The following is a 13,378-nucleotide window of genomic DNA, read 5'->3' as shown; positions in this document are numbered from 1 at the left end:
CTCCCTACTCTACTACTTGGAGATCAAAGATACAGTAAACATAGGCTTTGAACTAACAAGTACCTGATTAGTGTATTTGATTACTGTTGTCATGTGCAATCTCATAGCTGACTCTCCAATAGGTTTTCAGAGGCTGTAAACTGCACAGGAAGAGACTGCCCAATCTTATCTTTATTAAGTATTTTGTGCAATAATTTATATCTGTGAAAGAAGGGATGTTTATTGAAAGGCATTCCTTATTATATAAATTATGTACAGAATCAAATGTTTTTTGGTATTTGTAAATGATATAAATCTATACATATGATTAACTGAAAATGCTTGCAATAGCTTCTCCTAAAGCAGATTACATACAACAATCAACAGAAAAACAGTAAATTTCTATGTGATCCCAAGATATGCCCTATCTTTGACCCTAAGAGAATTGTGTATTTTTAGAAATTAAAACAGAAGAGCAAAACACTAAGTGCAAACTCTTTATTTTAAGATTTGGGAGAGAAAAAGTGTAATTAATAAGAGATGAGACAGAAGCATATTTTCAACTCTTGGCCTAAGTTTTAATTCTTTCCAGTAGAACCAAAACCTCCTGAACCCCTTTCAGTGTCATCCAAAACCTAAGAAGATATAAAAATGGTTAAGACACAGTTAATTTTGGAGCCTCTTAGTTTTAAACTATAATAATACTTTTGTTCTTGCTAAAAAACCCAAACCACCCACCAGACAAAAAAAAAACCCCACTAAAACAGCTTCATAAATTGGAATGTCTTATTATTTCAAAAGCCCTAAGGAAAAATTAGAATCTCAAAGGAATTATTTACTATCCAAAGGAATGCTATATTTAATGGAAAAAACCACATAAATTCTAAAAATCAATATTCTCATTTTGCTTAAAATGTTTTTGTAATACTGTCAAGTATGACTCAACACGACTGTACAAAACACGTTTCTGCACCCTGTCCTATCCTGTGCCAGTCTCATCATCTCTGACAAACCTAAACCCACTGCTGCAGTCACTGTGTTATTCCATCTTGTTGACGGTCTTATACAGGATTCAACATTTATATTATTTAGTTATAAATAGCATATTAAATCTGCAAAGTTCTATTTTCTTCACTTGCAATCATTTCTTCCCTACTCAACTTTTATGATACTTACTTGAACTTCCTCTATTTCTGGATAAAAAATCCGTTCACAAATAAGCTGTGCAATCCGATCACCTTTTTTTACTTTAAAAAAGAAGAAAAAAATCAAAACATTTATTAGTAATATTTTATTGATATTATCTAAATTTTACTATGATTAATTAGAATTAATAGTTAACTTATTATTCATAGAAAACAAAGTTCATTACATTCAAGTGGGCATATGTACTTAACATACCTTCAAATTTTTCTTTGCCAAAATTAAACAGTACAACACCAATATTTCCTCTGTAATCTTCATCTATCACACCAGCTGGAGAAAAGAAAAATAATACTGGCTTGATTGATGCTACATCAACACTGCTGCTGAGTTGATCCTGATTCACAGTGACACTACTGAACAGGGCAGAACTACCTAGCAGGCTGTAATGTTTACAGAAGGAATGTTGTCTGAGGAAGCAACTGGAAGTTTCAAACCACAGACCTTTCAATTAGCAGTCAAGCACTTAATTACTGCACCATCAGAGCTCTTTAGGACAGAACACTAAAGGTAGAAAATTATCTCAAAATCATTTTTACATAGTTCTGGATTTTTTTATCCTTACAACCAAGTAACAATGAATCTTGCTAGGGTACTACATAAAGTTTCAAATCTAAGAAACCGTATTACTGAAATGCAAATAACAATTTAAAAATATAATCCTAATTTCCTACTCCAGGGTGACTGCCGGTAATAACATCTCTAGCTGGCCATTCTGAATTGCTCTCTTCCAACTTACTAGCTACCTGCTGCTAAGTGTTCAGAAGACTTGGAACACTGATGATAGGGGTTTGAAAGGTTTTTCTTTTTTTTTTTTTTATGTTTTAATTGTTTATTTTGTTTTAGAGTTGAAAACATACACAAGAGAAAGTACAGCAGTTTATACATGTACAAGAGTGACACTGATTACATTATTCAAAGTGTGCAACCATTCTCATGTTCCTTTTCTGAATTGACCTTTTGAAAGGTTTTTCTTGATAGCAAAGTCTTTTTCCTTCCAGCATTCTAACTAAGCTCTAGATGAAAATATTACTGAGGCATAAATATATCCAAAAGCCCAAAGGTCTGCAGTGAAATAATTAAGTCGGTGGTAACACTGTTAAGTAGTAAATATTCTTGCAAATAACAGAACATTCCTCTTTTATAATAAAGTTGGAGCTAAAACTTTCAATTCATATTCTCCTTTTAACTGGAATAACCATCCTTTCTATGAGCATGGTTTCACAGAAGACATTAGCACATAGTCCTGTGTAGTTAGCACCTGTCTGAGATAGGTCCATAAGGACAGGAGACTTTTGCAGGAAAAAAAATTGAGCCAGGTCAATGGCAGGGCCCTACCACAGAACACATTTTCCAGACTTGCTAGTATTTATTATCTTTGGTCCAGGAATTTGAACTCTATGTCTCTATACATACAATCATGGATACAGTAGATATAAGGCCTAGCCATTTCCACTTAAAAAAATGTTAACTCACATAGCATACAAAATCTAATTAAAGCATACATTAATGTAATTCCTAAGGACCGCAGTCCACTCAGCTACTCTTGAGCTGATTCCAATTCTGCAACCTCATGCCATGGAGAACTGCTCCATAGCGTTTTAATGGCTGTATCTCTGCAGAAGCATATTCCCACATCAGGCTTTTCTCCTAAGGTGCTCTTTGGTGGGCTTAAACTGCCTACACTGTGAGTGTTTAACCATTTACACCACCTTGGCACTACTAAGCCTATTCCTAACTGTACCCTTCCAAGTTTCTTACACAGGAAAAAAAAAAACAAAAACCAAGTCTTGCCTTGAGTAGTACTCAGAAAAACCAACATTTTCGTTTTTTCCCAATGGATTACAGTGGAGGTTTAACTGAAGCCCTGTGTTTTCTGAGTGAATAACCAGAGGCAAATGAACCAAATTAAATTTAAGCACTTCTAAAAGGTTCCTGACACAATCCTTTTACAAGTCTGAATTAAAGGTAAATGTTTAACAGCAAGTGTGAGTATAAAAATGGGCTGAAAGGCAGCTCAAGCAGTTCATCTATGTCTAGACCGAAGGGAACAAATTTTTTTCTGGTTGTAACAAAATGAACCAATTAAAAAAAAACGGATTCCTGGTTTCTTTCCCTAGTTCTATTTGACCACTAACTTAGACTTTGGAATTTATGAAATGAATAGACGTAAAGATGGCATAAGTGGTTTTCCAAATTATCTCTACGGAGAATGTTTTGACTAAAGGAATGACTTAGGATAGATTTCATGAAGCAACTCCTCAGTAGAGTAAGTCCATCTGTTTAATGTGGGAACAAATGACTATGAGAACACCATACTGGAAGATTCTAAGATACAAGGTCATATTAATCTATCTAGATGAGTTAGATAATGACAAAGAACTTTGGCTGACCCCTGGGATCCTTTCTATTTATTTATTATCCACGCAACACAAATACTAAATAAAAGACAATGATAGTTCCCTACCTTTTCTGAGGTAACTCATGTTAAACAAGATACACTTTACATAATAATATATGTATATGCTGAGTTGAAACTGACTCATATCTGACCTTCCAGTAGGTTTTCAGAAGCTGTAATTTTGTTCATCTTTTTACTATGGAACAGTGGGTGGATTCAAACTGCATATTTTTGGGCTGGCAGCACAGCTTCTTACCACAAGGCCACCAGAGCTTCCTTTTTTCACGTTAATAAATAGAAATCTTTCAAAATCTTTAATAAGGAAATCTAGTTATACACCATTTGGTTTGGAATTGACTCATAGCCAAGCCTCCATTAAGTTTTCAAAGGTTATAAATTACATGGGAGGAGACTGCCCATCTTTCTCCCAGGGAGCAGCTGGTGGAGTTGAGCCAAGAGCCTTGGGTTGGCAGTGTAACTACACACCCATTCGGCCACCAGAACACTCCTGTACTGGATAACAACATTTAATTCTAATCAATTTGGTGGATAGAGTGGTACCGCATTATTTTATTTTAATTTTCTAACCACTAGTGAGGCTGGATATCTACCACATATGCAGCAAAGGTTTGTATGGCCTCATTCGCTGTTAACCTAAAGGCAAATGGTTCGGACCCATCAGCTGCTCTGTGGGAGAAAAATGGACAATCTCCTTACATTTGCTTTACTACCACTGAAAACTTGCTGAAGGGTCAGCTATGAATTGGTTCTGACTTGACGGTACACAACATGTTCTCTTCCATATTTTGCATGATGCCTTTCCTCCTAGTAGGTATTTTTAACTTTATATAATCTACTACTAGGGTCGCTATGAGTCGCCTATGACTCGACAACACAACAACAACATAAAAGCACCTTCTTTCTGTAAAGGTTTTTGCTACATATTTATAAAGCTGTCCTGTCAAGAGTGCTCAAATTGTTGGGTATCTTCTATGGACCCAGGTGATCTAATGAGGTTTTCTAGTTTACAACTGGGACACAATAGTGTAATGTCCCTTAAACATCTAAAAGTAAATTAAGTTGTTTGAATCAGCAAAAATCCACAGTGGTGAAAAATAAAAAGACACTTAGTTTATTTTTTATAGCACAAATCCAACAATGTAAGATAAAAATCTAATAGTTCCAGTTCAATAGTAGCCAACTGCCATTCCGATTTAAAAAGAATTCTAAAACATGTTTACATTCTTGGATAGAAGGATTAGGGATATTTCTCTTCATGAAAAAGCTAAAGTATCTTGAAGTTATCACTGGAAAATGATGCACTGGAACTGGCAGAGAGATTAACTTACTTGAGACAAAAGTCCTACTGTGTCAAGATTTAGACATACCATTTGTTGAAAACCTCCTTTAGTGAAAACCATCCAGATCTAACAGATGGGAATTCTGAAGGGAATCCTACATACTCTGCTTCTCCTCCTCACTCTTCCTTACAGGGCTGGGACTTTTAACATCTCTCTTCAGAAATTAAGATTGTGGCCAACTATGATAAACATGTGCCCAAGATACATTTTTAAGATACTCTACATCCAAAAAACACCACAATGTGATTTTTATGAATAACATCATACCACCAGGCAAACTAACTTTCTACCTCTTTCACATGAGTTCTTTTCAAAGGACTGTTTAAAACAGAGCAAAAATTAGCAACAAAGGTTAAAAAAAGTTTCCACAAATAAAAATCTATGAAATCCTTAAGGGGAGAGGGAACTATATAATGTCCTGTGGCAAGTACTATTGTAGATGCTTAACAATGTTACCATTTCATCTTCACAGCCTTCAGAGGCATATTTCTTTTTATTGGGAAAAACATATTGGGGGTACAAGGAGGTGAGGGTTGGGGGCAGAAGGGTAAGGATGGGCCAGGATGCAGTTGCAGAGCTGCAGTTTGGTTGGTGGGGGGAGCAGGTGAAGGAAATGATGAGGGTCCAGTGGGGACCAGATGCTACAGAGGAATGACAAGCATTTTCCAATAGTAATTAAACCAACTGTCTTATTGATTTGGGAATTGGATGCCAACTCTCTGGCTTCTTCATGCTGAACAGGGGCGTAGTTATAAAGGGGGGAAGGGAGGACGCTTTATCACCTTACTGGTGGTCTTTCAGAGGCATATTTTACAGATGAGAAAAATGAGGCTCAAATCCAGCAGTTCTTCCAAAACCTGTATTCCCTTCACTATCTTATCTTTTCAAATTCTCTCACAGACTTTTCTATACATGAACTACAGTCCTTAATGACCAAATATGAGTTCTAAAAGCACTTTTGAAAATCAATTTAAGGAGCACATATTCTCCTCAATCTGGGAGTAAGCAGTCGATCTTTGGTAAAACCCTACCTACAGCACCACCTAGCGGACCAAGAGGGAAGACGGCTGGCCCTTGGAGGGGCAGGTCTCAGATAATCCACTGAAGTGGCCCCTTCAAGTACTGCATTCCTGCAGAGGTCTATTATAGCACATAGCTGATAAGGGGGATACTAACTACCCTCCAGCTGTTCCTAATGACCCTACAGGATGGAAAAGAACTGCCCCATAGGATTTCCAAAGCTGTAATTTTTACAGAAGCAAATTGCCACATTGGGATTATTGTTATACTGTTCAGTCAGAAATGGCTTGTAGTTGACTTTCTCCGGTCAGTTTTCAGAGGCTGTTAATAGCAAGAGAGGAGACTGCCCATCTTCCATGGACCAGCTGGTGAATTTGAACTTTGTGCCTTCAGGTTGATAGTACAATGCTTTACCACTAGGCCACCAGAGCTCCCTAGCTGGTAGATTTAACCCATCAGACTATCAGTGAACAGTTGAGTGTTTAGTAAGGGCTCCTTGGTGAAGGAGAAAGAACAAGGGATCTGGAATCAGGTGGGCAGAGACTCCAGATTCTAATAGCTGTGTCACTATGTGCTCATCTCTAAGCAGTTATCTCACCTGCTAAAGTACATATACAACAGGGTCGTTATGATGATTCGGTTACATAAAGCACTTGATGAACAATAGGCCATTAAAATAGTATTTATATTTTGTATTTTTTGGAAAAGGTCATCTGATGGAATAGCTTTGTTATATTTATATTTTGTATTTTTTGGAAAAGGTCATCTGATGGAATAGCTTTGTTTAAAAAAAAAAGGAATGGGAAGTAGCATGTCTACTCATGAGGTGTCAGAATATCTAATCAGTGAAGTAGTAACTCACTGTTAAGAAGGGGTCAGCACTCCAATGAGGAGAAAATGGTATATATAAGAATCATATCGAGAGGGCTGTGAATTCTCTTTCTGTGGAAGAGACAGTCAGAAATTCTACAGCGAGAGCAGCAAGCAGAGACTGGAGCTCCCTCATGAAAGAAACTATGTGAAGTGACTAACTTTGGAAGACAATAAGGCTTTATTCTAAGTAAAACAGGTACCACTGTGGACATTAAAGACAAGAAGTAGATAGTTTTCTCTGCAGAACTCTTTTTTTCCCCTCAAGATCCATGTTATCTTATATGTTTAGTCACTACAAGATCCATCTAAGCTTTCTAGAATTTTCCACTTAAGAAACAATGACATAAAAGTTCTGTTTCTCCTTGCAGTAACTCTTTGCCCCAAAAGTAAAGGATTTTTGGACTAAATGCAGATTATCACTGAACAGAGGCAAAAAAAAAAGTCAAATACTGCCTACTTTATTAGTAAAATAACATGCCTGCAGGCTTAATAATATAATATTTAAAACTATCATAATTCTCTATTACTTCAGATATTGGTATTTTTATAGTGGTACAACCCTAAATAATTTCCTTTTCTTAAAGATAAAAGTAAAATTTTTCCAGCTGAATATTACTTCTTAAGCAAAGACAAGTACATACTTACAAATTAAGAGAACAAAAATGCAAATATTTTACCTCCTACATCTATGAAATGTTTTGCAGCCAAGCCAGAACGTGGAGCTAAAAAACAAAAACAGAAAAGGGCTGTGTTAAGTAGGGAGAAATGACAGTGAACACGACTGACACAAAGTTAAGAACATCACTCTTATCTCCTATGTTTTTTCATATTGATTTTAGCAGATGACTCCAAATTTTCCTTTTCAAATTTATTTTTTGAAAAATATTCACAAAACATATACCACCACTATTTTTACATGTATAATTCAGTGACATTGTTTTTATCTGTCAAGTCAAAATGAACTACTAAATGAAAGAAGCACCAAAACTGGTATTATCCTACTTTACTGGAATGTCCTTCAAACCCACAACACTAAGTTTAAATTGAGAAAACACCCTCAAGAGGTGCTTGCTTGGGTATATTGAGATAGCATCAGCACCCTTTAGAAAAAAAGTCTGGATTATTAATATCATACTGCATTTACCAAAATAGGAAAGAAAAATTAACAAAAAGTTGTTGACTAAAAAAAGTCCTTAAAAATGAAATCAAAACTAGTTTCATCTACTCCTACATAATGTTAGCCAACTGAGGATCTGTGGGGGATGCAGTTGTAGGAGTTAAGAATGCTGGAATACTCTGAAAGGACAGTCAGTGAGACAATTCTTTTTTGAGGTTTGGCCGCAAAGGATTATGGTTGGCAGGGACAAAAAATTGAAGAAAGAACTTTTAGGAAGGGGGGCTTGAATAGCAGGGAGGAAGAAATGGAGGGAGGGAGGGCGGACAGATGGAGGGAAAGGAAGAGAAAGCAAGAAAGATCATAAACTTAAATAGCAGAGTTTAGCCTATGCAAGGAACTCTTCAATATTCCGATGCCAAAAGCTAACATGTACATGACGCAAAGGAACCAGAGTGAGATTAAGGAAACAAAATGCCCAAAACTAAACTTCAGGTATTTAAGCCTAGTATGTTTTTTACCTTAAAATGAGAAAAAAAAATAACAAGCTATGTTTAAAACTTATACTTACTAACTTTAACCTCAGGCCCATCACTAACTATCCTAATTTGTAATACTTATGATTAACTAGACAGTGGTGTGTAGATATCTCCTCCCAGCAGGCAGCAATGACTGGGGGTGGGAGGCAATACCGGAGTTCCATTTGGTGGTTTACGTTAGTCAGAAAGTAATTATGCCCTTGAAAAGGTTTCTCTCTCTCCTTTCTTCTAGAAATCCTTGCCTAGCTCCTTCTATTCTAAGACATTTCCCTCTAAAAGATACCAGAGGGTATCTCTCATCCTAATACATACCACCAGAGGAGGATGCCCAAATAGAGTAAGAGGACTGATGTACTCTGGGGACAAAATGGGATAGGTTTTATTATAATTATAGAAAATGCCATGTATTGTCACCTTAAGCTTTTCTCTGTTTTTCTCTTCTATAACAATTATTAGCCACTCCTATCATTTTCTTCATAGAATCTAGTCTCATATAAAAGAACTGATCCTTGAAATGGGAATTGGCTCTTATACTATAAAAAAAAAAGCCACACAGTAATCTCCTATATTTTCTTATAGTGAGGAGTTATGAGAAAGTTTCCTATGGCGATGTGAACCTAAATCTTAAGGAGAAAATTATAAAAGAGCAAAAACAGTAGTAAAAGTAGATCTATAAATGAAAGTTTCCAACTGTTAAATCTGCCATCACAGAAGGCTCTTCTTTAAGTAGGCTGAGTAATATTGCTTCACTCATTCATATACCAAGTAACACTAGGATGAAAGAATATACAACAAAAGGAGGGGGAAAACCCCCAACCCACTGATGTCAAATCAACTCTGCCTCTTGATGACCTTATGTGTTACTAGAGCTGAGCTCCCTAGGGTTTCCCTGGCTGTAGTCTTTACGAAGGCTGGCCAGGCCTTTTTTCTGCAGTACTGCTGGAAAGTCTCACATATGATATTTTTCTGAAATCACTTACCTACTCTTCCATAACACCCCGAAGGAAGGGCTATCTGAATGTCTGTTTTCACAAGGGCTTTCTCCATGGGTGGAACGGTATAATCATAAGCACTAAAATTTTGAAAAAGCAGAAAAATACAAAGGTAAACAGAATTTTTTCATAAAACTATTTTTACACTGTTCTTTGTGTTCAAGCACATATAATTACCTTAAAGATATTTTATAAAATAATCACAAAATAATTTATAAGCATTAGATCTCTATATACTCCTATGATTTCAGAGCAATAACTTTTTACTTATTTACTAAACAGTCTATGAAGAAATAATTATCTTCATCTACTTTATCATTAAAACCATAAGGGTGTAACATGTAATAACTGAGAGGTTTTTTTAGGCGGAAGGAAGTTTTCAAGATGTCCCTGAGAAAATTTTGTTGGGGAAGTGAAGTATGCATTAGAAGGGGTCAGAAAAATGTATACATTGCTTTTATTGTTATGTACCACTGAGCTAGAACAACTCATAGCTGACCTAGCAGGTTTTCAGGGGCAATAAATTACATAGGAGGAGACTATCAATCTTTCTTGTGTGAAGCGGCTGGTGGATCTGAACTCCATGCCTTTGGGTTGGCAGCACAACCTATTACTTCTAAACTATCAGAGCTCCCTTTTGTTTTGCTAACATAAGAAGATTAATAAAGGAAGATAAACCTAAAAGTTACTTGTATTTATTAAATTCTTTTTTAAAAAAAATTTTTATTTTATTATTTTGTGTGTGTGTGTGTGTGTGTACCGTCAAATTGGATCTGACTGGTACAGGAGGAGATGGCCCCTCCTTCTCCGGCAGAGCATCTGGTGGATTCGAACCACATATCTCTGGGATTGCGGTGCAGCTTCTTGCCACTAGGTCTTGTGCCATGCATAGGTCTAATTTATTCCATGTACTCTTATATAATTAAATGTCATTTATTTCTCACAACCATCCCCTAAGATACTAGGGGAAAATGCATTAAAAAAACCAAACAACAGTGGGATGAAAAGGTTGCATCTATGCAAAGGTTGAACTATGTTACATCTGTCCTGCTTGGTTGGGTAGTTTACCAAGTTGTGCTCTTGAGCTTCAAGAGGTTCATGAAGTTAGAATCAATTTGTCAGTGGAGATTTTACCTGTTGCTATGACACAAAATGGGTTTCTGCTGAAAGTAGGCTCACTTAAGGCTTTGTGGTCTACTTGTGAAAAAATAAACAATGCAAATCCTATGAACCACAAGTCTCCAATTGTGTATGAGGTTGTAGAGTGACTAACAATGGTAAAGTAATGCTATAAGGACAGGTACAGTAGTCAATGTGGTGGGAAAGCCCACCGAATTCAGGGTCAAAAATTCTATTAAATTCAAGCCCTTAGATTGAAAAGTCTATGCAGCTCTTAGCAAACTACTGTTTAAAAAAAACAACAAAAACACCCCTCATATAGTGGTAAGGAACTGCACTGCCAACCCAAAGGCCCAAAACCTGAATCTGCCAGTTGCTCTGAGGGAGATGGGTCATCTCCCAAGTGATGCACCTGCTTCTGAAAACCTGCTGGAGGGTCAGCTATGGGTCCGTTCTGACTCGATGGTCATAACAAAAACCACTTCAAGATTGATTCTTAGTATTGGCAAAAAGTGCTGTACAAAGGGTGGCAATATTACTGTCATAACTGCTTTTCATATTCAGAAGCTTACTGAAATCCTTCACCCTTGGGAGAAGCTGAGTATTTACAGGGGGGAAGTTTTACTAATCCTTTAATGTGAAAACTGCCTTCTCATTCCCATTACTGTGCACTTGGGCTCACAAGATTTCTGTATGTAGCACAGACAGCATCACCCGCAAGCCACTCCTGAAGGGCCAGGAGGAACCATAATCATCACTGTCCTCCTCTTACAAAAGGTATGGTCTTGCAAAACAAATGAGGCCAAGGGAGGCATGTTGTAGAATATTTATCATAGCATACTCTTTAAGTCCCTACAGATTTTTGCTGAATGCTAAAATCTTCCAGGTAAAAAGTCTATCTGTGTGTGTGTACATATATGTGTATGTATGTATGTACATACATGTGTACGTATATATGTACATATATAAATGGGTTTGTTTCGTAACCTACACATGCTTGACCTATATCTTAAAAGATCTCACAACGGTATGCACAGTCGGAACTAAGTCATGGTTGACCTGCTACAGGGTTTCTGAGACTAAAAATCACATGGGATCTTGCCCATCTTTGTCCCGCGGAGCTACTGGTGGATTCGAACCGTTACACCGGCTGGGCCTCTTGGTTACCGTTAGGGCTAGCTCACTGCCTTCGCGCCTCAATATGCCCACAGCGGGCCGTCCCCGGGTTTCCCAGGGCCTGTTTGGCGGAGCGCGCGCGGCCCCCTCACCTGTACAGGTCGTAGCCCGCGGCCCGCGCAGACCCCCGCGTCGGGGCCGTGGCGTGCTCCGAGAGCCGGGCAAAACGGAGCCGCACGCCGCCCTCCTCCGCAGGCCGGGCCCGCTTGCTGGGCGAGATGGCGGCGAGGGTGTCTTCGGAGCAGGGCATAGTGGTGCAGCGAGAACGCGAGCAGACGAATGCAGAGGATGGGGTGAGAGAGAAAGAGAGAGGACTCAAGATGTAGGGTGCTACCCAAGGCTTCAATTTCCCGCCGGCTCCGCCGACCCCACCTCCCCCTCCCCCGGGAAGAACCACTCTTATGGCGGCAAGGGGACCCGACGCTCAACATTTTGGACGGGGAGGCTTTCTTGAAAGCAGATTTAGGATCTGAAATTATTGAGATTTTAAAAAAAAACCAAAAAACAACACTCTTAAAACTCAAGGCCCTAGCTCAATCTAGGAAGCACCATCGCTCATACAAAACACTCCACTATGAAGGGAATGGACTCGTCCCCGCGCTCTAAGGGGCTGCGCACCCGCCCACTTTCCCTTTCCGCCTGCCATGTGGGGCCTTCCTCCTGGTTCCCCCGATTTAAAGGGGCGACAGCGGGCCAGGCTGCGAGCCCGTCTTATTGGGTGTCCCTCCAGCCTAAGGCCCTGACATTACTGGTTCCGTGGCAGTCTCGGCTCAGAAAGCGAGCAAAGGCCACCAGCCCAAGGGTCCCGCGCAGCATGGCGCCGTGAGGGGCGGGACTGGCCCCCACGTCACGCAGCTCCAGCCCTATAACGTCTTTAAACACCGAATGGGGCAAATGACGGAAGAAAATGATAGCCTGTCAAAGGGCACTGGTTTAAAAGAGACATTCTATTTAAAAGCTTTGTTGCAGATTAGTATATCAGCTTCCTCAGCTACACGCGGGTCTGCACCGGAAAGGCGCGTGACCTCGGAAGCAGTACCCGCCAGCATAGTCCACCTGGGAGCTTATCTGCGGCTTCAGCTTCTCTCCCGTTGTTGTTTTGGGTTTTGGTGGTTTGTTTGGTTGGTTTTGGGTTGTTGTTGTTGTTTTTTCCTCGCCTTCCTTTTTCAGACTGTATCCCAAGCCCTGAGTCCAGACAGTGACTCACCTGGGGCTGGGGCTGTGGCGCCCGCTGCCATGGGGTCACGCGCTCAGACCTCTCTGGAACCCGATCCGGCGAACCGCATCACGCCGCGCGGGCCAGCCCCTGCCCCCAGTGTCGCATCCTAGGCTCTGAGCTAGCCATCCGGCTCCATCGGGAAGGAAAGGCGCGAGAAAAGCTCTGTTAAAATCCTGATAGTTCAAACCGTGCTCCTTGTTGTTGTGGTTGGTCATCAACTAGGAACTAACCAATAGGAGATTGCCCATCTTGCTCCTGCAGAGCATCTGGGGGGACTCGAACTGCGTGTGTTTGCGATTGCAACGCAGCTTTTTACTTCTAAGTGCAATCATAGCGCTCTTGTTATGTAACAATTACTAATGTGATAACATATTGTCAGTTG

General features: G+C 39.2%; 1 protein-coding gene across 1 annotated transcript; it reads right to left on the bottom strand.

Annotated features, from left to right (window-relative positions):
- Nucleotides 1-535: 535 nt before the first annotated feature.
- Nucleotides 536-12,044, bottom strand: DUT (deoxyuridine triphosphatase). Its single transcript, XM_006895295.1, has 6 exons — nucleotides 11,870-12,044; nucleotides 9,471-9,562; nucleotides 7,515-7,559; nucleotides 1,381-1,455; nucleotides 1,156-1,226; nucleotides 536-614 (listed from the first exon to the last, which is right to left on the bottom strand). Exons 1-6 carry the CDS (start codon nucleotides 12,025-12,027, stop codon nucleotides 558-560), a joined length of 498 nt encoding a protein of 165 aa, XP_006895357.1. The 5' UTR covers nucleotides 12,028-12,044; the 3' UTR covers nucleotides 536-557.
- Between the last annotated feature and the right edge of the window lie 1,334 nt (nucleotides 12,045-13,378).

This window comes from Elephantulus edwardii, unplaced genomic scaffold, assembly GCF_000299155.1.
Source record: "Elephantulus edwardii isolate Elephantulus edwardi_28Jun2011 unplaced genomic scaffold, EleEdw1.0 scaffold00164, whole genome shotgun sequence".
Classification (NCBI taxonomy): Eukaryota; Metazoa; Chordata; class Mammalia; order Macroscelidea; family Macroscelididae; genus Elephantulus; species Elephantulus edwardii.
The sequence above is the reverse complement of the archived record's forward strand: the minus strand, read 5'-3'. Positions and strand labels throughout refer to the sequence as shown.

Excerpts from the sequence above, each read along its gene's own strand:
- DUT (XM_006895295.1), bottom strand. The coding sequence starts at position 12,027 with ATGCCCTGCTCCGAAGACACCCTCGCCGCCATCTCGCCCAGCAAGCGG. Across the intron at positions 9,563-11,869 it reads GCGGGCTACGACCTGTACAG|TGCTTATGATTATACCGTTC; the intron begins GTGAGGGGGCCG and ends TCAAAATTTTAG. Across the intron at positions 615-1,155 it reads CAGAAATAGAGGAAGTTCAA|GTTTTGGATGACACTGAAAG; the intron begins GTAAGTATCATA and ends ATATCTTCTTAG.